The sequence below is a fragment of the Orcinus orca genome, chromosome 16 (genome assembly GCF_937001465.1).
Source record: "Orcinus orca chromosome 16, mOrcOrc1.1, whole genome shotgun sequence".
NCBI classification, from domain to species: Eukaryota; Metazoa; Chordata; class Mammalia; order Artiodactyla; family Delphinidae; genus Orcinus; species Orcinus orca.
This window is the reverse complement of record NC_064574.1, coordinates 1,851,853-1,878,085: the sequence shown is the minus strand read 5'-3', so window position 1 is coordinate 1,878,085 and position 26,233 is coordinate 1,851,853. Positions and strand designations below refer to the sequence as shown.

The 26,233-nt window shown below is 48.0% G+C and overlaps 1 protein-coding gene across 1 annotated transcript; it reads right to left on the bottom strand.

The window, feature by feature from the left end:
• Positions 1 to 182: 182 nt before the first annotated feature.
• On the bottom strand, positions 183 to 18,331 carry TCFL5 (transcription factor like 5). The gene is given in 7 exon segments (XM_012537650.3): positions 183 to 760; positions 762 to 850; positions 12,269 to 12,410; positions 14,266 to 14,512; positions 15,902 to 16,064; positions 16,349 to 16,535; positions 17,621 to 18,331. Coding segments are annotated over 7 exon segments (1,509 nt in total). The 5' UTR covers positions 18,271 to 18,331; the 3' UTR covers positions 183 to 729.
• Between the last annotated feature and the right edge of the window lie 7,902 nt (positions 18,332 to 26,233).

Below are 26,233 nucleotides of genomic sequence, written 5' to 3'. Positions count from 1 at the left end.
ACTGTACTGCACTAAGGTCTATTGGTATCTATTGTAACAAATAAAGCCACTCATTTGAAAACCTCAGTTCCAAACACTACAGTTTATTACACAGAAAGTAATGACTCTCAATATGAAAATGAGGGCATTGAAGCAATCTAATATCCAGCAAGTATTTCATTTACGGACACAAGTACCTTTAAAGGAGATCTCTGGAAAATTTCTAGCAGAAAGGTTTAAAATAGGACTGCACTGTGCAATACAGTTCTATGCAGCTAGAAATCATTACAAGGGGAAGCGACAGACAAATGAAATAAAATGTCTTACTTACAGTTAAGAACAATTTAACTTGTTCTAGTTGCTAAGGGGGCATATTTAAAATGTAAATAAAATAAGTAAAAAGCAATGTACCTTCTAAGACTAAAGAAATTACAAAGGATGTTAATTTTTCAAGTTATCATGTTAAGAAAACATGATGGAATCAGATAGATAATTGAAAAATTACTTACTAATTGTCAAGATGTCTTCATCCCCAAATGGTCTAAGAGGACGTTAATCGGTAAGCACTTTGTTTTAGATAAATATTTTTACAGAATGTGCTTTCAAAGTCCCCATTGGAGTCCCATCAGCTGAATCATGTCCCTTTAGAGTCAGACTATCAGAGCTGAGTTCCAGGGTCCTAGGAAATGTTTATGGGTCACGAAGGAACAGCCGTTTGCTTCCCAGACATCAGTGCTCACATCCAGTCAGTCACTTGGTCTCCATAGCTGGGCTACTCTGTACTCTCCTGTGTGGGACACGTCACCAAGGAGTCTGGTCTGGTCAACTTTAGCCTTCTGCCAGTTTTACCGCAAAATACACTCTCAAATTCCTAAAGTTGAGAAATGACCATTAACGTACAATATACACAGACATGAAAACTGTTATCTTCAAAAACACAAATGGTTGAAATTAAGAGCTAAACCACCTCAAAATATATAGTTAAGGTGTCACTCACAAACGTGTGTCACATCCTGTAAGGAGATACAGATGATAAAAATGGGGATTCAAACACTTGTCTCAAATAGTTACCTTTACGTGTATTTTTATTTAGTTTTCCAATAGATTCTCAAAATGCCTGACCATATTGTAAAGCCTTCTGATATTTTTTTAGAAGCAGCCATATTTTTTTGTTATTTTCATTGTGGTAACACAGACATAAACTTTACCATTTTAACCATTTGTAAGTTTGCAATTCAGTGGCATTAAGTATGTTCACACTCTTGTGCAATCATCACCACCATCCATTTCCAGAACTTTCCACCACCCCACACAGACACTCTGTACCGTGACATACCCCTCCTGCCATGGGCATTTGCTGTCCCCTGCCCCTGCCCCACTGACTGCTCAGTGTTAGGCGTGGCAACGGGGCCAGACCAAGAGCTAACTCCCCAACACCCTGCTGGCCGCGGGTCAAGTTCATGACACTACGCCTCTAGACACTTTGTGAAAGGCCTCAATTTTAATGGCTGAGTCAGTCTCAAGCTCACAAAAAGAGAAGGCAGGTGCACGCAAACCACCCGAAGCTCATCGGCCTCCAGGAAACAAAAGACACGGGTCTGCAAGATGCAGAAGGTGGGATGTCCTGCAGGACGCAGTAGTCACGTTACTGACCCCAGCGTGGGTCCGCTCGCCCACGTGCAGCATTACATGTCATGATTAGTTATACTCCGTGACAACTTCAGCAGAGAAGTTTTTTCCATATAATGTTTTTTGTGTCATTTAATATACTACATAATCTTCAGTAGTTTAATATTTCTCTCTGAGATGCCTCAGGAGCCCTTTGGAAAACTCAAAGTCAGCTAGAGAAGGAAACTTACAACTGTTGTCAAAAGCAGCTCAATACTCCAGGAAAACTTTGCTGTCTTAACAGAGAGAGAAAACCACTTCCAGTCTGCACCAGCTTACTTTTAATAGCAAAGTTCATTTAGTTAATTAAATTCAATCTAATGTGAGCCAGTCTTGACCCCATGCAAAACTCTTTCCTTAAGGTTCCTTTTCCACAAACCTCCCATCACTTTCTGTACCCGTATTAGTTCGTCCCTTATTTTTTCCCTAGCCAGAAACAACCAGCTCTGGGACAAAATTATTCTCCCTTTTTCCCTTTAACAAAGATATTTCCATTCTTTTTTGGCTACACCACACGACATGCGGGATCTTAGTTCCCTGACCAGGGATCAAACCCTTGCCCCCTGCAGTGGAAGCGCAGAGTCTTAACCACTGGACCGCTGGGGAAGCCCCTAGCCCACTTTCTTTACACACTGAAATTCTTCCCTTATTACTTTTAGTAACTTAATTACATATGTATTACAATTTTTAATCCTTAAAAACTTTAATCTCTATTGAAAACCAAGAAGCAAGTAATTGAACTGTTCTTTATGTCAGCATGTTTTGATTGGCAAACTTATGAGCACATTCTATGACCTCTAGAAGCACACATTTTCCTATGGTACAATTTTTCTCTTTAATGTGGTACAAGACATGTATCTAATAAGCCCAAACATCTTTAGTTTTTTTCTCTCTCATAAGCAGACAAGAGAAGATAAACTTAGACTTCTCGAGCAATCAATGTTCCAGTATTTTACCTTAATGAAAAATGACTTAGACCTTTAATGAATTTCCGTCATATAACTTAATTTAGCAAAACTAAAGTTTCAAGTTACCAAAAATCTGGAAAAACTAACACACGACTATTCCTAAAGAGTTCACCTGAAAGCTTTTATCCCATTTATCTCTATTTTATTACTTATGACAATATTATATAAAGACATCCATCCATCCGGAGATCTCATACCTTATATTTCAATAAAAAACTTATTAGTTTATAAATGTGATCCCATTTTCCCTCTCTATTGTAAAACAGCCCTAACTGCATAATAGTAGCATAATTTAAGGATCCATTAACAGGCCACTTTTTTCCTGAATCTATGGAGTATCATGGCCAGGCCATGTAACAAAGGAAAATCATTTTTTTTCATTTTATTTGTTTGTGACTGAAAGTGGTCCAGTTCTGGAGAATGCACCCCAAGGGGCTGCATTCAGGAAATAAGCTTGAGTTTCCCATACCAGCACACTTACACACAAGACAAATGCGCGTGCACGCACACACACACACACGCATGAAGAACAAAATCTATTTCCTGCAGGACAAAAACAAAGAGTGAAGTCCAACAATTCCCTCAAGTTCCCAAATGAGGGTTCCTGTTTTAATAACAAACAAAATGCAAATGAAAAGATAGGAAATCATGACCTCACGTGTCATGGCAACTCACCCAGCAAACGTAAAACTTTGTAACAGTTGGAACAAGTTAAATTTACCTACTTGAGTTTAAAAAGGCTCTTTCCCTTTTTTTCCTTTTGATTTGAAGTTCTACTAATTAACCCAGGCTGAAGTCTCAGGCAATGTGGGTTGTGTTTGCATTTCAAAGACATGGTAAGAGTTATGGCTTCAAGCTTTCTCCTAGAAATATTTTTGTTCTCTGAGGGTCAGAATTCTGAGAAAATATTTAAGCCAGCTTTCTCAAACTGCATAGGCAAAAAAGAACCAGGTTTGGAATTTCAAAAGAGTCTCATCTTAACCAATTTTCTCCAGAGTCTGAAGAAAGTTGTGGCCATGTGGTGTCAGAAAAAACATTTTTCTTTTTATAGGAGCATAGCTGAACATTTACCAGTTTAGTAAAATACACCCTAGACTACAAGATGGAACAGAGCTCTGATCACTCATTTCTTAGTTATTCATGGCCGCTGTTGTCAAATGTCAAGCAAACAAACCAACCGATGCAATGGAAAACAGTCCCTCAGGGTCGAAGTTCCCTAGTCCCGAAAAGGGAAATTCCCAACCAATGCCCCATCAGAGACAAAGCCAAGTCACCAGGCTTCCCTGGTGGTTAAGAATCCGCCTGCCAATACAAGGGACACGGGTTCGAGCCCTGGTCTGGGAAGATCCCACAGGCCGCGGAGCAGCTAAGCCCATGTGCCACAACTACTGAGCCTGCGCTCTAGAGCCCGCGAGCCACAACTACTGAGCCCACATGCCACAACTTCTGAAGCCCACGTGCCTAAAGCCCGAGCTCCTCAACGAGAGAAGCCACTGCAACGAGAAGCTCGCGCACCACAACGAAGAGCAGCCCCCCGCTCGCCGCAACTAGAGAAAGCCACGTGCAGCAACGAAGACCCAATGCAGCCAAAAATAAATAAATAAATTTGTTAAAAAAAAAAAAAAGCCAAATGACCAAGCCTTAGTCCAAAAGGGAAAATCCCAACCAATATTCTGCTATAGAAGTCAATGTGATAGGGAAGAATACTCTGGTGTCACCACACGTGAGTTCCATTACTTACCAAAGACATCTCAACCTGCCAATGCAAGTGCCTTGTTTCTTTTATCACAAAAATCAAAAGCGCTGTGGGCCAAGGATGGCTGGTTGGCGGCAAGGTCTTGGGGCTGCCCCTGAGACAAAGGTGCTCAGACAGCTGCTGAACAGGACCCACCTCAATCACCAACACTGTCCCTAAACCAGATTGGGTTCACTCGCCCACACACAGTAAAGACAACCTACTGACGCCAGGTTGTGGTGAAGGAAAGTGCAACGTTTATTGCAGGCACCAAACAAGGAGTTCAGATCTTTTGAGCGTTAACACCGATTACTAGACAAGTCTAAGTTCACCTCCTGCCTTCTTATGAGAGAGAAAAACAACTAGAGATGTTTGAGTTTATTAGATACACGTCTTGTACTACATTAAAGAGAAAAACTGTGCTATAGGAAAACGTATGTTTTTAGAGGTGTGTTCATAAGTTTGCCAATCAAAACATGCTGATATAAAGAAAAGTCCAATTACTCGCTTCTTGGTTTTCAGTAAAGATTAAAGTTTTTAAGGGTTAAAAATTGTAATACGTGTGTAATTAAACTACTAAAAGTAATAAGGGAAGCATTTCAGTGTGTACAGAAAGTAGGATATACATTGTCAGTGAGAGAAGGTATAAAGAATGGAAATATCTCTGTTAAGGGAAAAAAGGGAGAATAATTTCGTCCCAGGGCTGGTTGTTTCTGGATAGGGAAAATATAATGGACAAACTAATACAGATACAGAAAGTGATGAAAGGTTTGTGGAAAAGGAACTTTAAGGAAAGAGTTTTGCATGGGGTCAAGATTGGCTCATATTAGATTGAATTTAATTAACTAAATGAACTTCGCTATTAAAAGTAAGCTGGTGCAGACTGGAAGTGGTTTTCTCTCTCTGTTAAGACAGCAAAGTTTTCCTGGAATATTGAGCTGCTTTTGACAACAGTTGTAAGTTTCCTTCTCTAGCTGACTTTGAGTTTTCCAAAGGGCTCCTGAGGCATCTCAGAGAGAAATATTAAACTACTGAAGATTATGTAGTATATTAAATGACACAAAAAACATTATATGGAAAAAACTTCTCTGCTGAAGTCGTCACAGAGTATAACTAATCATGATGTGTAATACTGTGCGTGGGCGAGCGGACCCAAGTTCAGTTCAGTAACAATTTTTGGCATCCCAGATGGGCTGGAAATCCCATCTGGGTCACCAAAAATTGTTACTGAACTGAATTTGGGTCCGCTCACCCGCGCACAGTAAGGCCAATCTACTGACACTGGGTTGCAGTGAAAGAAAGTGCAGCATTTATTGCGGGTGCCAAACAAGAAGTTCAGGTCTTTTGAGCATTAGCTGCCCAGACTCCTTGTTTGGCACCTGCAGTAAACGCTGCACTTGTTTTCACCGCAACTGGTGTCAGCAAGTTGGCTTTACTGTGTGCAGGCAAGTGGACCCAAATTTGGTTCAGTAACGTTCAGCCTCATCAATAAACAAACAGCAAGGAAAATAGGAAAGGGGAGCCAGAACAGATTAAAAGGTGCATAAGAGCTACGAACCAAATGCAGTGTTTGGATACCGATTTAAGTAAGTCGACAGTAAAAAGACAGTTGTGAGCCAATCAGAGAAATCTGGACAGGGAGGGAGATTAAGGAAGCTGATGATGACGTGGTTGTGCTTTTAAACAGCCCTTTTCTTTTTAGAGATACATTTGTGAATGAAAATGATATGACAATTGGTAATGCTTTAAAATAATTCAGTGACGGTGGGAGGATGGGGATGTATAGGTGAAACAAAGTTATGCCTGAAGCTGAGTTATTGGACACGGGCGTTCATTATACTAGTCTCTCCGTTTTTGTGCGTGTATACATTTCTGTAAGTTTTTTTTTTTTAAAGCATAGCATTCTTACACAATTAAGTCTAAGTTTATACGTTTTTATTGTGGTAAAATATATATAACATAAAATTTGCCATTTTTTACCATTTGTAAGTGTACAATTCAGTGGCTTAAGTACATTCACAATGTCGTGTAAACATCACCGTTATCTATTTGCAGCACTTTCTCATCTCCCCAAACTGAACCTCTGTCCCTGTTAAACATGTACCCTCCATCCATCCACCTCCCCCAGTCTCTGGCACCCGTCATTCTACTTTTTGACTTTATGAATCTGATGACTCTAGGTACTTCATGTAAGTGGAATCATACAGTACTTGTCTTTTTGTGTCTGCCTTTTCCCGGTCAGCATCCTGTTTTGGAGGTCCATCCATATTGTGAGGCATGTGTCAGAACTTCATTCCTTTTCATGGCTGAATAGTAATCCATTGGCTGTACAGACATTCTGCTTCTCCATTCGTCTGTTGATTGGATTGTTTCCACCACTTGGATTGTTTCTACCTTTTGGTGACTGTGAATAATGCGGCTATGAACACTGGTATACAAATATCTGTTTAAGTCCCTGCTTTCTATTCTTTTGGGTAACTGTTTAACTTTTTTTTTTTTTTTTTTGCGGTACGCGGGCCTCTCACTGCTGTGGCCTCTCCCGTTGTGGAGCACAGGCTCCGGACATGCAGCCTCAGCAGCCATGGCTCACGAGCCCAGCTGCTCCGCGGCATGTGGGATCTTCCCGGACCGGGGCATGAACCCGTGTCCCCTGCATCGGCAGGCAGACTCCCAACCACTGCGCCACCAGGGCAGCCCCTATGTTTAACTTTTTGAGGAACCACCAGCTGCACCATTTTACATTCCCACCAGCAATCCCAAGGGTTGCAATTTCTCCACATCCTCACCAACACTTGTTATTTTGTTTTGCAATAGCCACAGCTAATGGGTGTGAACTGGTATCTCACATCCATTAAAGTGCTTTTGATTTGCATTTCCCTGATCATTAGTGATGTTGAGCATCTTTAAATGTGCTTATTGGCCATTTGCTTATCTTCTGTGGAGAACCGTCTATTCAAGTCCTTTGCCCATTTTTGAATTGTGCTGTCTCTTTGTTGCTGGACTATAATAGGTTTCTATTTAATTTGTGTCCAGGAAGGGAAGTATAAGCGCTCTCTCTGCTGCCACTGCTCTGACTTTTGAGTCATCTGGAACGGCTGGCGCCCTCCACCTGTCCACACGCTACGTGGCATCCCAGCCACGGCCATCTGCCATTTGCAACAACTGTCTATGCTCAGAAGCTATATCTGCACAGAAACACATTCTAATTTCCTTCCCAAAGTTTAAAAGGTTTTCAACGGGTCTTAATGCAATGTAAGATGAACCATGGTTTGATACATTGGTTTCTATATTCTGACACCCAAAGCCCAGCTATAAAATATTTGCCTGTACTTGAGAAGGCAGAATTGACCTTTGAGAATACCTAAATAGAAGTCAGAAGGAAGAAAACAATCACCTCTCAGATGTAAGAAAGTACTTCAAGAGATTTTTCTAAACAATCATCATAAAATGAGGAGCCCTGGGCACCCGTCTTTATTTTGAATAGTTCTGCCAGCAGTGGGGTTAAGGTGTAGCTCGATCTAGACTCTCACGAGGTCCCTGGGACTCAGTTCATGGGAACTTGGGGTGACCGTGAAAGAGGGAGACAAGTGGACACCTCCCGCCCTTGACTGCGTCAAAGGTAAGCTAGTAATTGTTACCCTGCTCTCTCAATTAGCGTCTATTTCAACGAAACTTAAGTGAAATAGCTGAGTTTTAAGGGATTTTTACAACTCATCAGACACCTTGAGATGACGTCTGGTCAAAGTTGGATATTCACATTAAATTTGTAAATAGGAGAAGGCCAATAATAAAAACTATTTTTAGTGGGAAAAAGAAAGATCGTTCCAATTACATGTCGAGAAATTATACCAGGAAGTCAGGAAGAGGAAGAAGACAGGTGTCATCTGTACAGAGAGACGAGAGAATTAAAGGAAAAGGGTTAATGAAACCAAGAGGGGTGACAGACCTGGGGCCCAGGTAGGAGGGTGCGCCCCCGACACTTAGCCACGCTGAGAGCCCCACAGAGATGGGACAAGGCCAGTCACGGTGGGAGATGCCACGGGGGCTCTGAGAACAACAGGTCTGACAGACAAGAGAGGACAGGAAAGGCCTGAACCACAATTCGTAACCTCAACCTAATAAACATACAGAATTCGCCGAACCGAGAATGCACGTCCTTTCCAAATAAACACAGAATTTTAAAAAACTGACCACATAAGAGGTCACAATGGAAAAGCCCCAACACGTTTTTAAAACTGCTATCTGCACTGATCAGAACGTGAGAAATAAATGTGAGAAACAGATAAAATGCTGTGTCTTATCTACAAAACAGAAACAGACTCACAGACAGAGAACAGACTGGTGGGTGCCAAGGGGGTGGGGGTGGGGCATTGATGGAGTGGGAACTTGGGGTGAGCAGATGCAAACTATTATATACAGGATGGACACACAAGGTCCTAACCCTATAGAGTGTTACAGTTCCCTGTACAGCACAGGGAACCATGCTCAGTATCCTGTGATAAACCATAATGGAAAAGAATATGAAAAAGAATGTATGTATATATATACATGTGTGTGTGTATATATATATATACACACACACACACACACAACTGAGTCACTTGGCTCTACACCAGAAACTAACACAACACTGTAAATCAACTACACTGCAATAAACTAAATTTAAAATAAAAAGGACAGAATTCCTACTGCACAGGAAAGGGAGAAGTAACAGTACGGCTGCACCTGATAACTGGGGCTGGTGCGCAAGGACACGTGGGTGCGGGCCGGGCCCCCAGCCCAACTTCAGGTGGAGGAGGGAAGACAAAGCAGGGGGGCAGCGCCACCGTGCTGCCCAACGACTGTGATGGTGACAGGACAGAGGAGAGGGAAGCACAGGGTGACAGACTGCCCCGCAGCCCCAGAGCCTGGCTAGGGTTCAAGGTCACGACCCCAAAATGTCACCTCACAACAACTGCGTCACCAGCGATCCTGGATTGGGGCTGGACCGGGGAAAATGGTGTAGAGGATGTTATTGGGACAAGAGGCAAAATTTGAATTAGATAAGAGTATTACACCAATGTTAAGTGTCCTGATTTTGGCCATTGTATTCTGGTTATGTAAGATAATTCTGGTTATGTAAGATAATGTAATATTCGTTAAAAGCACAGATTGAAGTGTTTGGGTATCAAGGCACATGGTGCCCACAGTTTACCATCAAATGGTTTAGACTGCAAGAGACAGAACAAATGGGGCAAAATGTGAACAACTGGGGGTTCTGGGTAAACCTGGGTGGGCACACAAGGAGCTCTTAGCACTCACCTTGGAATTTTCCTGCAAGTTTAAAATTATATAAAAATTTTTAATGACCATAAATAAATACAACGAATCATCTAAATCCAGCGTTCTACAGGCACCTGTCTGGCCCGATCTCTTCAAAATCTCAGTGCCGTAATAGAAACTGGGGGGTAGGGAGGACTGCTATAGCTCAGAGACAGAAAAACGTCACTGAATGCAACACAGAAGCATGGCTGGGTGCTGGTTTGGGAAAAAATGCAGCCATAAAAGTCACCTTTAGAACATCTGGGGGACATGAGAATACGGACTGGGTAGTAGATGGTATAAGAGAATGACTATCGACCTTGTGAGGTGTGAAAACGGCACTGGCGTTACATGGGAGACACAGGCGTAAATATTTAGAGGTGAAGGGTCATGATACGTCATTGTCTTTGAAATTGTGCTGTGCGTGTGCACGTGTGTGTTAAACATGGTAAATGTTGACGGCTCAGACTAGGTGAGGGGAGGGCAGGTGTTCAGTGAACTCTGTGCTCAGTAGAAAAATAAAACAAAGGGAACCACCTGCTTGCAGACTCATTTACCTTCTCAACTCCTCCACCTGACGCCTCCTGGGCACTGAAAACCTAGCCCGTCGGACACAGAACGTGGATTCCGCCCCACCCCATCCTGCTTCTCCACACGTCTTCCCATCTCAGGAAACAGCGCCACCCGCCCAGCTGCTCCAGCCAGACACCCCACCGTGGACCCCAATTCCTCTGCCCAGCAGCCCTACATCCAGCACCGCGGGCCCTGGCCAGTCTCAGCAGAGCCGCTGCGGCCTCTGACCAGGGTCTGTGTCTCCACTGCTGCCCACCCCTAATCTCTCCTCCTGGAGTCCAGTCTCCCTGCTGCACAGCAGGGAGAGCCATCTTTGCAGCATGTCAACCAGACCCCACACCGGGATGGAGGTGGTCCATTCACCCTCAACCTGTTAGCCGCTTCCCTCCAGCCCACGGGGTCTCTGTCTTATTCAAGGTGCCCCCAGTGTCTCGGACAGAAGCCTGGTTAGAGTCGGAACAGACCTGTGGGATGAGATGTGTACTGAAATAATTTAGGAAAATCACTGAAGACTTTCGTGTATCACATCTTTCAAAATGTTCATGCAAGTAAGAGGGGGAAAGTCACTGAGGAAACAGGAAGGACACAAGGGTTTAAGCTGCCTACATTCTAATTCCCCCCAAATTGCTACTGACGTCACTTCGGCCTGTTTCTTCATGGGTCTTGTAATCCAACCCAGAAACAATCTACAAATTCAATGTAACTACATTTCAGAAATATTCAGGAAGCCTAATATACATAAAAATTAATGTCCATAAATTTTTAACCTATTTAATCTTTGAGTACAGATAGTGACAGTTAAGTTTTTTTATTGTTGTAAACACCTTCATCATATTTGAATGGATCATATAAATAATAATTTACCACTATTAGGTACATAGAGCCAACCATTAAATCATTTTTTTAAATATAATAGCTTTATTTTATTACAATAAACCAAGTCTATCGCTAAAAAATAATGTTAAAGAGTAACCACATTATAAATAACCATAAATGATCCAATCAGCACAAACTTGACGCAGGTATTGCTTTAAAAGGCAATTAAATATACAATGAAAATAAGGAACTTGACGAAATTACGAAACACACAAGATGGAAATGCACTTGGGCACAGAAAAGGGAAATGGAGAAGACAAACTCTTAGCACTCAGCCCAAGGGGCCTCATTCCAGGCAGCCTGGGGCGCTCGGCCGGCCGCTCCCCCAGGATCTAGATACGGAAGGCTCTTTTTCAAAATGTTCCACGTTTATAGTGCCAACCTCAGCTCGGTTCTCTAATCAGACCCGTGCTGCCATCAACGGCAGCGACTACATGACAGCAGGGACCAGCAGCAAAACCAGGCCGCTCTTCACTAAGGCCTCATCCCACGCGCCCTGATCCCCAGAGAAATGAGGCCGGTACCTGGACCCAAGGTCCCCCCAAGGAAGAGCACAGAAGCCAATGCAGGGAATGTTCTCTCATCTGAACCCCCAAGGAGGGGGCAGGTGGGACCCTCACTCACACCCAGCATCCGCTCCCACCTGGAGGGCTTGCAGGGAATCAATGGCTCCTCGGCCCAGACAGACAGGGTCAAGGTCGAGCTGGCTGTCCTAAGGAACGGAGATGCTCGAGCCCCTGAGCCCCCACCCCGATCCCCCAGGCCGCAGTGTTTCTCTTCTCTGCCTTCTGAACATGTTTGAAATCCAGATTATTTATTTGACATTTAGTTGCCTCTTTTTTTTCCCTATTTGTGCTTTATCCCTTTCACAACATCTTCTGAGGGGGAAAAAAAAGATCATACCCTACAGGCAGGTCTCTGAAACCCCTTTAAGCCCCCAAACAATCCACTGCACAGAGCAGGGCCCTAACTGCCAGCTGACCACACATCCAGGCTGTGGCTAGCACCTTGATAAGTGACGAGCAGGGCATTATTCACACTGGACTCAGCATCGGACGTTTGGTTCCAGGAAACAAAGGACAGTTTGGGACATCTTAGAGGAAAAAGGATAAATAACAACACGGATACATTTACAGGATTCTGAAAATATCCTGGCCTAGATACTAACCTTTTTGAAAGAATCCCCGTGTCTTTCTTGAATGTACTTCAGGAACGCTGTGGTCCACTGCAGCGTCGTCGCCTTATCCGTCTCGGCGTTGCAGAACGGGACTAAAAGATTCAACTCATCACAACAAATGCGGATTCTGCGCCTACAGTCAAAACCCAAAGTGATCACATAGAGAAGCTGAAGCAGAACAAAGGGATAGAGCAGGTATCTGTGTGTCTTGAGGAATCAGCTCGTGGCCTGGCCACTGAGAGCGTAGGAAGGGCAGGCCCTCACCTCGGGTCTCCCCTCTACAGCGGCCAGCCCACCCTCAGCTGCCCACTAAGCCCAGTCACGCTCCCTGGAAAGTTTCCTGTTTACTTCTCCTGGGCCAGGAGCAAGGACCAGGTCCAAGTCTCTAGACCAAGGATGGACCCAAACCCCCTGAAACTGGAAGCAAAATTGTGTGTGTGTTTCTTCTGGGCAGGACATTCTTTCACTCACCTGCCCCCCAGGTGCCAAGGAAGTCACAGAAGCTAGGATTCACAGCTTTGATTCTCCAAGGCGCCCCGGTTCATAAGGGACCACAGACTACCAGCCTGTGAATATCCCCAAATCCAGTCCTTTTAGGGATGACTTACATCCCACCTGGAGTCTTAGACCATTTTTAACTTTCACGTATTACATTCAGGTAATACGGCCCTTGTTCCTATTTCCCCACCTGTACACTCAGAACTCTAGAGCAACTTTGTAAGGTAACAACAACAGCAGGAATTCACTAGATGCTCTGCAACTGCAGGCACTGGGCCAGACACTACATTTCAGCTTGTTTAATTCCTGTGTCCCATCTACACAGTAGGTGATATCCCTATTTTATAGATGAGAGACTCAGGTGGAGAGGTAAAGAATGTGTAGGAAGTTGTTAAACTAGGAAATGGCAGAGTAAGAATGAAAACTTTTACCGTCAACACGTAGTACGTATAAGGCTTTTTTTCAGATGGTAGGTATTCAGTAAATGTTTATTAAATAAATATAAACAATGCCCATTATAATTCGCGGTGAGCTCAGTGATGCCCATCGCTTGGCCTGTATGTGCGGACACATCCTTAGGAAAGGTATCTAGCTGCCTAGCTTTAATATATCCCTTTAAATAAATAAATTTCCACTGCTCAACACTGTAGGTTCAGAGATGAATATCTGTCTTGCTCAATGCTCTATTTCCTGAGCCTAAAACAGAAACTGGTACAAAGCACTCAACAGATGACGAAGTTAGGGATTCATCCCGTACCCAGCTATAACAGAAAAATTAACCACCTTTTGCTTCTCCACAGAGCAGCACAAATAAAATCCACAGAAAAACAACTTACATAAGCTGTACCTTCCTCCTTCTTCAATATCCTTAAAAGAGCCAAGCAAAACTGAGTAGGCCAGTACGCAGGCGGCCCCCCTCCCAGGAAGGCTGCCCCGGTCAGCACCTGGGAACTTAGATTTCGGGGGGGTTCCCACCACCGTTGGCCACTGGCTTATAAACACCAGCTTTCCTTCTGGGTGTCTGGGACTTGGCCGCGTGCCAGGTAGGGAATGCCCCACCCCCACCCCGACCAGCCCCCAGTAGGATCCAGGGCCCTGAGTCTCTAAGGAGCTTTGCTGTCCGGGAACATGTCACCAGTGCTGGGGGGTGACAGGCATCCTGAGTGGCTCCGCTGAGAGGTGTTCTGGGGAGCTGGCGCCTGGGGCCCCTAGACCTCTCCCCATGTGCCTCTGCCGACTTTGCTGGGTTCTTCGTCCAAAATAAATCAAAGCCATGAGTCCTCCTAATGAATCATCAGACCTGGGGGTGGTCTCGGGTACCCCCATCCACCTAGCAAAGCACGGTGACCACTGACTCTAGCCAGCTTTCCCTCCCTTGAACACAGAAATGGCTACACCATTGTTTTCCACAAAAAGGCGCCCGTCACCACCACCGACTGTCATCAGCTCGGCGTCTAAGACAACTGTATGCCACCGACGCCACGCATTACCTTCTGTCTCTTTCCATGCGGTTGTGCCTCTCCCTGCGCTGGGACCGGCCCCGCTGGGGCCCGCTCTGGGTCTGCTCCCCGAAGGCGGCCTGGGACAACTCCACCGACTGCCAGGCACCCTGCGCTGCTGCGGAGCCTTCACCCACATTCTGGAGCTCTCCCAGGGCTCTTCGTTCTAGGTTTGTGTCCAGCTGACGTATCCTACTCCGACTCCTCTTGCTTATTGCTTGCTTACACAGCGCTTCTTCTTTGCAAAAGAAGGAAAAAGTGGTATTTTCATTTTTCTGTTCTTCTAAACTTACCCTCGTGAATGCTGAATATATTTTTTGGTATTTTCGATCCAAGATATAAACACCCCAGGTATTCCGTAATCAATACAGCTTATACAGCAATACAGTCAAAAGTCCCCCTTTTAAATCAACAGGCATTTTAACTGTCATCTATGAATAAAAAAACCAAGAAGTTGGTTGATTTTTCTGATATTCAGAACGGGGAAAAAAACACTTGAAATATTTTCTCCAAGAGATTTTCTTGACGTGCAATTATCCTAATAGACAACTGATATTCTAACTGCAATGCTCAGAAGAGGACAAAACCTAAGTGGTTTAGGATTAAACATGCCCTCACCTTACAAGTGAGATTCCCCCCACAAAAGGAGTAATCACATCATAGCTTTGACCTGTGCTACAGAAATATGTCAAATTTCTATCAAAGTACAGCGGGCGTCTAATTAGCGCCTGCGGTGATGTGCATTCCCCAGGTGCCGTACAAAGCCAAACCCTCTGCGGTGAAAGAACCCCTTAACACACGTTTCAGAATGGCGAGAACTTTTCAAAAGACATAGAGAGGAATTCGCAAGTATCGGTAACTGCTTCAGCTGAGCAGTCAGTACAGGGACTATTTTAACATTAACCTTTCGACCTTACAAATGTTAACGTATACTTTCGCGAGCAATGTCATAAGAACAATGGAAAACTAATCACTGGCGTGGGAGAAAGAAGGAGAGCTGCATCCCTACCCTGTCTTTATCAGCTCTCGAAGAGCTGAGTGTAAGCTGTGTTACTGTTGGATAGCTCGAAAAAGAATGTTTTCCAGGAAAAACGGATTGAGGGTTAACGTCAGGGGTAAGCAAAGTTTGCCTTCAGAAGTTTATTTCTAAAACTTTCTGTATCACCTTATGGCCTCTTGCTCCCAACTCAATCCTCTGCCCATCTGCAGATCGTCCTCTAAAGGTCTGAGCGGATTTCAGACTCCTGCCTCACTCATGAAGTATGAAATAAGAGAAAAAAAAAAAAACCTGGAAGTGCTGTCAGTAACTTGAAGGTAACGAAAATGTACCTAAGTCTATCATTTTTCTGTTTAAGGAGGTTACTGTTAAGAAAAAGCAGCCCCTAAACTCAACGTTTCCAGGCCAAGTATAAACGTGATGTTCAAAATTCGCAAGGATGTTCAAAGTGAGGTGACTGGGCAGAGGGACGGAAGGATTTCTAAGATGCAAGCAGGCTTCCGAGATCATTTCATTTGTTTATAAACCACCTCTCTCCCCTCTCCCACCCATGGCCAAAAAAAAAAAGGGGGGGGCAAAGACATCAGGCAGGAGGAGAAAGCACCTGCCAGCTTCTGTTTTATCGCTTACCTCCTACTTTAATCCAAACCTGCTCAGGCAAAGCTTTGTTTCTACTTCCCAAAGTCTGTTTAGTGGATTCAATTTCTTGCTGATAGCAGAAAGAAAATGCTCTCGGCAATCCAATATCCTGATGCTTGGTAGCTTCAAGTACAGAACATGAGTTACTAGAACTCTGGAAAAAAATGAAGCAACAGGAACTTTATCAACAGGTGACAATCTCCTCTCTACGTACAAATAAAATGCACTTTAATAGAAGTAACGTCAAAGCTATTCACATGAACTTGAAGAACTTTAGGTGCACTAAGGATTTTTAAATATCCCCGAACCACATAAATACTCTCGATTTAAAAAAGTTATTGAGCTCAATGAAAGAAAAAAAAATCCTTGGGGCCTAACTAAAATACAATTTATCCATTTAATACAGAAGAGCAAAGCTTCGCAAATCATTTTCCCTACCTGTGTTTGTGAAAGATTAGAATTTCCACTAGCAGAGCAACTATTTGCAGTAAACAGAGGGTATGTAAATTGCAGAGCAGTGGCTGCAGCAGCAGTTTTATTTTTCACTAATGTTGTACATTTGTTTTGTTGCTGATGGAGAGGAACATTCATTAATTCGGATGGATGGCGAATAAGAGTTACCAAACTGCCAAGACAAAAGAAACCCAGAAACACATGAAGAGCATGTGGCAGGTAAGTTTCCTGAAACACCACAATCACTAACTATCACACTCTAAAGGCTAACATTTGATTTTCTAGATAGGAACTTGAATCTGTTACCATGAATGCCCCCCATCATGGAAATCTCTACAGACAATTATCAGCTAGTGTTGTAGGGGACAAGTTCAAACTTTCTTCCTCACATTGGAAGGTGTGGCTGTGTGTCATCTTTTAGTTACACCTCCCTTCCCATCACACTTCTGACACCAATCTGTTTTTTTGGCCATCCTCCAAAATCTGACGACTATGGGCAAAATGGGGAAAACTACAGGGTGGGGACAGACAGGAAGCTGAGGAGACACCCTAGCAGACAGGCGACTCCTCTCCGATAGTTGTTGCTGCGAGATCACTTATGGGCTGGCAGTCTGGCTGAAGGATGAAGCTGCATTTTACACTCAAAACCTCACAACATGACGTCTTTCCTCCCAGGGGATGCATCTGTGCAAGATGAGGTCAGCCTCAACCTGAGTCAACAGAGGGGGAAGCAGAGGTCTCTCCTGACATTTAGGTGAGTGATTTGGGGACAAAACCTTTGTTCCTCAGGAACATGTGTGCACTTAACTCATCTCTCTTCCGCATGCAGACGCTGAGTGCACACTGCAAAGGTGATGCTGCAGGCTGTGTACTTAATATCTGCTTGCTGTGCTTCACAGACCACACAAACTTTCAGCTCAGCCTCCAGACCCACTGAGGTCTGCTCCCTGTTAAGATGCGAGCTGCAGTGAGGCCGCTGGCCTCTGCAGAGAACCCTGGTCTACGTCCAGACCCAGGCTGGTGCTTCTCTGCACAGGACCCTGGTCTACACCCGGACCCAGGCTAGTGCCTCCCTGCAGAGGACCCTGGTTACACCCGGATGCAGGCTGGTGGCCTCTGCAGAGGACCCTGGTCTATACCCGGACCCAGCCTGGTGCTTCCCTGCACAGAACCCTGGTTTACACCCGGACCCAGGCTGGTGCCTCTCTGCAGAGGACCCTAGTTACACCCGGCCCGCTCCCTGGGGGATGCACCCACTTGTTGAGCGCCATGCCGGGCTCGGGGGGATCCGCGCCGCGCGGGGCTGGCGGGGACTCGGCTGGGATGCTGTTGAAGCGGTCCTCCAGGCGGACGCGCACGGCCGACTTGGCCCGCGCCTCGGGCGCGCCCTCCACGTTCTCCTTGCCGGCGCCGTCGGGCGCCTTGGGCCGGGGCGCGCCGGCGCCGGGGCCGTCGGCGCACGGCGTCTTCTCGGCGGCGGGGGCCGCGCCCGCCTCGCCCAGCAGCATCATGCGCAGCTCCTGGAAGTCAATGTGACCCAGGCACTGGTTGGCGCCCGCGAAGCCGCCATCGGCCAGCGCAGGCGGGCACAGCATCGGGTACACGGGCGGCGCGCCCCCCGCCGCCGCGCCCCCGGCCGCCGCGAAGCCCCCCGCCGCCGCGCCCGGCGCCGCCGCCGCCAGGAAGGCCGAGTTGAGGCGCGTCTCGAGCTCGCCGTCGGCCGCCGCCGCCTCCATGTGCGAGTAGAGGATGTGCTGCAGCTGCGTGTACTCGATCTCGGTCATCTCCACAAGGCTCAGGTCGGTGGTCGTGAAACTCAGCCCCGCCTCGCCCAGCGCCGCGTCCGCGCCCTCGGGGCCCGCCGGCCCGCCCGCCTGAGGCGGCTCCGGTTGCCCGGGGCCCGACATGCCGGCGCCAACGGCGTACGGTGCGAGGGCAGGCCGGCGGGGCCAGGCCGGGCGGGCGGGGTCGCGGAAACCGCCGGCCGCAGCGCGCCTGCGCCGCCCGCCCGCAACGGCAGCCCCTCCCCGGCGCGGCCCTGCCCCCGCCCCGCGGCCCCGCCCCACGGCCCGGCCACACCAACCGCCCGCCGCGCCTCCGCTGCGGCGCCCAGTCCCAAGCTACGCGCGCAGGTCTGGGGCGTGGGGTTCGGGCGGCGAGGCTGCGGCGCGCGGGGCCAGCCCGTCCAAGTCCAGTGCCTGAGGGGCCAGACCACCCGGGTCGAGTGTCCGCAGGGCCGGGCCGCCCTGATCCCAATGTCCAAGGGGCCAAACGCCCGAGTCCAGTGTCCGAGGGTCAGACACCCGGGTCGAGTGTCCGCGGGGCCTCCCAGGGCCTGGCCGGGTATCAGGGCGCATGCAAGAGGCGCCTCTCCAGGTAACGCTTCACGTATCCACGGGGTGCCGCGCGGTCCCCCCCTTCTCGGGACACGAGGCCTACAGTAAGCCCGAACAGTAGACAGGTGAGACAGCGCCCCCAAATACAGGTGTGACAAGGCAGGCTGTACGTAGGTGAAAACTCAGTCAGATAAATAAATACACGTGGTGCACCGTTCCTCCTAGAACCGGCAGGGCTCGTGTAATCAATGCACTCGACAAACACTGGCCAGTGATGAGCTAGAATGCACATGCCATGTGGGTTCATCCTTTTAAAGTGTGCTCTTCAGTGGTAGTGTATTCACATCCTATCACCACAATCAGTTTTCGAACATTTTCATCACCCCAAGGAATCCCATACCCATTAGCACTCCCTACCCACTAACCTTCTTTCTGTCCCTATGGGTTTGCCAACCCTGGGTACGTCCTATAAATGGTATCACAGAATAGGTGGTCTTTAGAAGAATTATTTTTGCGGGCTCAAAATAATTACTGTACCCACCTCTCACCCTTACCCCCATCTCAACCAGTGGTTGTTTTCTGTATAGGAACCACGTGGTTTAAAGAAAGGCCTGTGATTTAGGCAGTTTTCTTCCATCAGGCTCTGAATTGCTCATTCTGTCAGAGCTCAGACATCTATGGAGTGCTAGTCATTTCTTCTGCAGTATCTTTTCTTTGAACAATATAAGATCATCCTGCACTTCCCTGGAGGTCCAGTGGTTAAGACTCCGTGCTTCCGCTGCAGGGGGTGCAGGTTCAATCCCTGGTAGGGGAACGAAGATCCCACATGCCACGTGACACAGCCAAAAAACTTAAAAAAAAAGGTAAAAAAAAATATGTGTATATATATATATATATTTGCTTTTCTTTTTGTCCACTTAATATGTCCCCAGTAGGAAAATGATGGACCGCTTACTCAATAAAATGTATCAGGTGTGGGGGAAAAAACAAGAGCACTTCTTCTCACACCTAACATAAAAATTAGTTTCAGATCATCAAAATACCTAAATTTAAAAAGAAAATTATATAACTACTAAATATATAGGATGATATCGATAAAATCTTTGAGAAGATTCTAAGCGTGACATCAACACAGACCATAATGTGCACAGGCTCGCCCTGGGGATCTTGTTTAAAAGCAGATTCTAATTCAGCAGGCCTAGGTGGGACCCGGAATGCCACCTTTCTAAGGAGCCCGCAGCTGACGTGTGTGCCGCTGATCAGTTGACCCCACTGCGAGCAGCAAAATCACGGAGTATGGTGAAATTTACAATGTTTAAAAAAGAAAATAAAGTCAAGATTATATGCGACTTGGTTTTCCGCTTATTGGAAATAAAGACCATTGACACCTGCGTTGTTTTTTGTGTTTCTTGATTTGGGCGGGTTCCTTGCAGATAACAGTTTTGAGCCCTCTTTTATTTAGACATGAAACGTGAGAATGATCTGGCTTTAGTGGGACTTATTTTATAAATAAAATGTGAAGAAAATATAAAACATGTTTTTTTCAAACTCTAAACGTGGCTCCAAGTGGTTCTGGTCTAGGCCTCCAGGGGTAGCCCTCCTCAGCTGAGGACCCTAGCTGAAGAGTCAGGCAGAGCCCGGCGGAGCAGGTCAGGGTGGGAGAAAGGCCCCACCTGGGCTCCCCTGAGCTAAGAAGTAAACATGCAAAAAGATAAATAAATGAATAAGTAAACGGCATCATGGACCGATGCGAAGGGCTGGCTTTCGAGAACAGGAGGAGCCGCTCTGTGGACAGGCCATCGTGCAGGTGGGTGGCAGAGTCAGTTTAGTGGCTCCGGACTAACGGCCGGAGACCCAAGCACAGCATCCACATGAGCCTCAAGGAACGCGGGCGAGCATCGGACGTGACGCCGTTGTACAAACATATGGATTCGGTGAAAGCAGCAGGGCTGGATAGCAAAACCAGCAGGGCTGGGTAGCAAAACCAGCAGGGCTGGATAGCAAAATGCAGACATTACAGGAAAAGAAAACTACAGAGCAATACTGGACAGGAACAGATAGGCAGACATTCTTAACAAAAGCTTAGCAAATTGCATCCAACAAGATTTTTTAAAAAGAATAACTCATCGTAACCAAGTAGTGTTTTTTCCAGGGATGCAAGTTTTGTTTACATTTGAAAATCAACCAATGTAAATTACTATATTCATAGAGCCAAGTGAAAAGCCATATGATTACCTCAAAAATGCAAAAAAAAAAAAAAAAAAAAAGTGGCTGGCAAATCTAACATCCATTCCCAATCAAACTTCGGCAAACCAAGCATAGAGGGCAAGCTCCTCAACCTGATAAAGGGCGTGTATGAAATTACCACACTTCACATCATACTTAAATGGCAAAAGACGGAATGTTTCCCTCTCGATGAGGAAAAAGGAAAGATGCCCACTGTCGCCACTTCTGTTCAGCATGTGCTGGAGGGTCTACTCGGCGTGACAGGGCAAGAGAAAGGAGCCTGCAGGTGGGAGGACGAGAAGTGGAACTGTCTACTTTCTCCCTAGGCAGCACGATGACCTAGGGAGAAAATCCTACAGAACCTACAAAAAAGCCAGTGAGTTCAGCGAGGTCGGAGAACACAACAACATACTAATACCAGTCACGTTCCTATACCCTAGCGGTGGACATGCAGGCCCCGCAACTAGAGTACACTAGCGCCTACAATCACTCAGCACACACCGAGGTGTGAGTTTAACAGGATACGTGTAGGACATGCATGTTGAATAGCATACAGGGTGGTTTCACTGCCCTAAAAGTCCCCTGTGCTCTGCCTACCCATCCCTCTGCCCCTTTGCCCCCTGGCAGCTGCCCATCCTCTTACTGTCTCCATAGTTCTGCCTTTTCCAGAGTGTCATAGAGGTGGCTTCATACAGCCTTTTCTGATTGGTTTCTTTCACTAGTTAAATGCATTTCAGGTTCCTCTGTGTCTTTTCATGGTTTGATAGCTCATTTCAGTTAGTGCTGAATAATATTCCATTGTCTGTGTGGGACACCGTTTATTTATCCGTCACCTGCTGATGGGCATCCTGGTTGCTTCCAAGTTTCAGCAACCATGAATACAGCTGCTGTAAACATCCGTGTGCAGGCTTTTGTGTGGACCTGAGTTTTCAGCTCCTTTGGGTGAGTACCAAGGAGTGTGCTCCTGGAGCGTATGGTAAGCGGATGCTTAGTTTTGTAGGAAATAATCAAACCATCTTCCAAAGTGGCTGCGCCACATTCTGAATTCCCACTGGCGTGAGCGAGAGCTCCTGTCACCCCACATCCTCAGCCCCATCTGCTGTTGTCGGCGTTGCATGCTTTGGGCAGTCTAAGAGGTGTGCTTGACGGCCTTCTGAAGACTCAGTTACCATGCCAGCTAGGTGGCAACCCCGCGCGGGGCAGGGCGGGGGCGATGTCTCCCGGGACACGGTCTGGGCTCCGCAACCCGCGTTGCTGTCGCTCCAGGATTGCTGGATCTGGAATCAAGGGGTGCGAATGGGGTGGCCCCTCTCCCTATTACCTCTCGTGATGCCCCGCAGAGTCTGTGCTTCCCGTTCTGTGACTCTCGGTTCTCGAGGGCTCAGTCCCGAGGGGAAGAGAGCTTCCTCCCGGGGACGCAGTGAGGCTTCCTGGGGCCGTCGGTGGAGGCTGTGGCCTGGCCACTTGGGACTCTTCAGGCCCAAAGCAGGGGTGGCAGAGCCCGACTCACACGGGTGAGGAACTAGAGAACCCAGGTCCTCTTCGTCCTCCAAGCCGGTGGACGGCCACAGCGATGCCCTCGGGCCCGACGGCTGAGGCTCAGACCGGGCAGGAGCGAAGGTTTGGGTCACCCACCAGGCCACGAACCCCCAGCAGCTGCTCGAGGGCCCAGGGAGCGTGGACGGGGTCATGGAGGAGGGTCTTTGTCGGTACCAGCGCCGCGGCTGCCACCAGGAGTGACGGCTGTGACAGCCGCGCCTCGTCCTGCTTTTGATGGAAACGTGCCTGCGTGTTTATCCACCGCACGCTTTTGTTTTCTCCTCCTTGCTCGTCCCTGATCGCGTAGGATGCAACGAGAATGGCCGGCCTTATTCCCATGGTCTGCAGGACCGGGAAGCCCTCCCAGAAGCGACGGGAGGTCCGGTCCCCTCTCCTGGGGGCGGGGACAGTGGCGATGGGGGCGTCGTGTTGGGCGGGAGGTGAGTTTGTGCCTGTCTTCCTTTGGGAATTTGGCTCAAAGGGCGGCTGTAAGCAAGGCATGGAGGCGCGCAGGGGGCCGAGATGATGGGCAGGGGGTGGCTAGCCGGGCCCTTTTTCCTAGAAGCCCCTCTGCTGCGTGTTCGCGGTTGAGGGGATCAGCAGAGACAGTTCTGCATGACATCTGGAGACCAGAAGAGAAGCGACAGCCGCACTGATTTTTCAACCCAGAGGTCGACCTGGGGTCACGTGCGGGGCTGTCGCCTTGTTGGGGGCAGTGTCCCCACTGGCCACGCCGCCTCCCGGGATCCCTCGGGCCAGGTGTGCCTCTCACCTTTATGACAAAGTGCGCCAGCTTCTCAGGCCGGATGTCCGCACCGTCCAGGCTGGAGGTAGAGAGAAACACGTGAGAGAGGCTAGTCCATCCTCGTGGGGCCTGGCCTGGCCTCACCTCGCCCTCCACACCCTCCCGTCTGCCCGTCCTTCCCGTCCAGCTCTGGCTGCAGCAGCTCCCACAGCCGGGGCTAAGCCTGCAGACCAAGCCCTGATGCATCCCCCATCCCTGTCTCCCTCTTCTCTCCCTCCCGCCCTCTCTGTCTCTCTCTGACCCAGATAACGAAGAGACGGTGAGACCCACGGCGCCGGCGTCTGTAAACCATTTGCTGAGCATCTCATTGCTGTGATTTGTGAGTTTTGTTCGCTCCTTAAGGAGTAAAAGAATCGGAGAAGCCTTTGTTAGAGATGTGATTTCAACCAGCGGCTTAGGGGCATTCGGTTAAGTACCTTTGTGACCGATTTCTAAATATTTGGAAAAACTGTTCAGTATTTAATTTGGTGTTTAAGTGTTTGATATTGTGTTTAAATATCTCTAAAAATATTGTTTAATAGATGAGAAATAGGACATTGAAGAAAATACGAGTTTCCTTCTGCTTGCTCGAAAGTTCCTCAGCTATTAAAGTATTGATTAATCACACACGCACACGCACACGCACACGCACACGCACGCACAGAAGGAAAGACAAACCAAAGGAAAGTTTAAGGCAACTGCTTTTGAACTTCCAAGGAAATGAACGTGAGTTTGAACTCGCGGGGTCAAGAGATGAACACTCGAGTGACGAGGGGCAGGGCGGCAGGAGTCAGAGGCCAGCAGAGGCGGGGAAGGGCCGAGTCTTCAGTTAAAACCGCAAAATCACAACACAGTAAAAGCAGCAAGTGGTGGACCCGGTGCTGGAGAGAATCGGGTCCGAATACCCAGCAGGGTGGAGGGATTCCAGGACTGGCCTAGAAAAAGGCACGATGCAGCAGGACGCCAGAGCCAGGGATGCACAGGGCCGTCCTGACGGGGGTGATAGCGCGGCCGAGAAAAGCAGCACAGAGGGACCCGAGGCTGCTGCACGGGGCTCCTCCCCCTCCCTCTGCCCCCCTCCTCCCTCCCCACTCCTTGTTTTCTAAACAAAAGGAAAGCGTTCCTTTACTACTTGATTACACGGGTGGGGATCTTTTCTGAAAACCAAGAGCGCGCCACTCCAGCTGAAAGGATGCACGTCGTCCAGGGAGAGAAGCGTGACTGCGGCCGGTTCGCCTTCCAGACGTGAGCTGCTTTCTTTTTGGTCCTGACACGTGTGTGCGTGTGTGCCAGTGTGTGTGCATGTGTGTGCGTATCCGTGTGCATGTGTGCGCGCGGGAGCTGGGGCTTATCCCTGGGAGCTGCCAGCCTAGCACTTGGTCTCCCTGTGCGTCTGGGTGTTGCTCACGGTCAAAGTCACAAGTGCAAACAGCCGTGCCTGCAGCGCTGCCATCGGACAGGACGCCCCCGTCCCCCAGATGCCTCCCTCGTACTGCCCCTTAGAGGCCCCCCGCCCCACCCTGTCTGCAACCTGCCCCCTCCAGCATGTCCCTCAGGGGGGCCTGCGGCCAGTGGCCTTGGTCTGGGGCCTCTCTCACTGGATGCACTTCCCTCCTCCCCGTGGCTGGGCCACTATCCACCCCCGTGTTGACTGAAGGGCACCTGGGTGGTTTCCTGGCTTAGGCAACTGTGAATAAATCACTATAAGTACTTGGGTTCTCATCCCCTTGGGGTGACATTGCCCTCACTGATGATGCGTGCTTTGGGGTGAATGTCTAGCGGGGGGTGGCCGGCTTGTGTGGAATTTAATGAAAAGTCACTGATTGGAAACCCAGAGCTCTTCTCCAGGGCGGTGCCACCTTCCCTCCCCGCCACCCCGCATCCTCGCCAGCACTTGCTACAGTCAGTTTTCTGACCCTTTACATAAAGGGACACCCTGGGGTGGTGTCCACAGTGGCTGAATTCCTCTTCTTTTTCTCTGGCAGACCCTGATACCCTGATTTGCTGCCTTGCAGCCAGAGGTGGCCGGGTGCCAACCTGGCCAATGAGGTCAAACCAGACATTTGAAAGGGGAACAGAGGCTCTGTTGCTCCTGCTGGTTTCCTCCTATAACAGTGAGGTGATGACATGACGGCTGCAGGGGCAGGCTTCTTGCAAACACGAGGACAAGAGTCATGAGCTGAGGATGCAGAGCACGGGGGACCCTCAGTGACATTGCAAGCCACCAGGGCTGCCTGCCCCACCCTCGTGTGAAGCTCAAAGATGGAAAAAGTCTCTGTGCTTCCTTGGTGACCCCCCACCTGAACACCAGCAACATGGGTACAGGAAAATTGGGCCAGAAACACCATTAAGAACGCTTGTCTCCAGACGGCGGCATTTGGGAGATCTTGATTTTCCTGGTACACCGCTTTCATTTCCCACATTCTGGGAACACACAGGACCCCACAAATCTCCAGGGAGCCCACATTCTCTGGAAAGTAGAAGTTAGAAAATTTTGAACAACGTGAAAAATGTAAATGATGCTTTCTTTTTTAATAAATATATTTATATTTTTTAATTTTTGGCTGCGCTGGGTCTTCGTTGCTGTGCGCGCGCTTTCTCTAGTTGCGGCGAGCGGGGGCTGCTCTGCGTTGCGGTGCGCGGGCTTCTCATTGCGGTGGCTTCTCTTGTTGCGGAGCACGGGCTCTAGAGCGCAGGCTCAGTAGTTGTGGCTCGCGGGCTTCGTTGCTCCGCAGCATGTGGGATCTTCCTGGACCAGGGCTCGAACCCGTATTCCCTGCATTGGCAGGCGGATTCTTCTTTTTTTTTTTTTTTTGCGGTACGCAGGTCTCTCACTGTTGTGGCCTCTCCTGTGGCGGAGCACAGGCTCCGGACGCGCAGGCCCAGCGGCCACGGCCCACGGGCCCAGCTGCTCCACAGCATGTGGGATCTTCCCGGACTGGGGCATGAACCCGTGTCCCCTGCATCGGCAGGTGGACTCTCAAC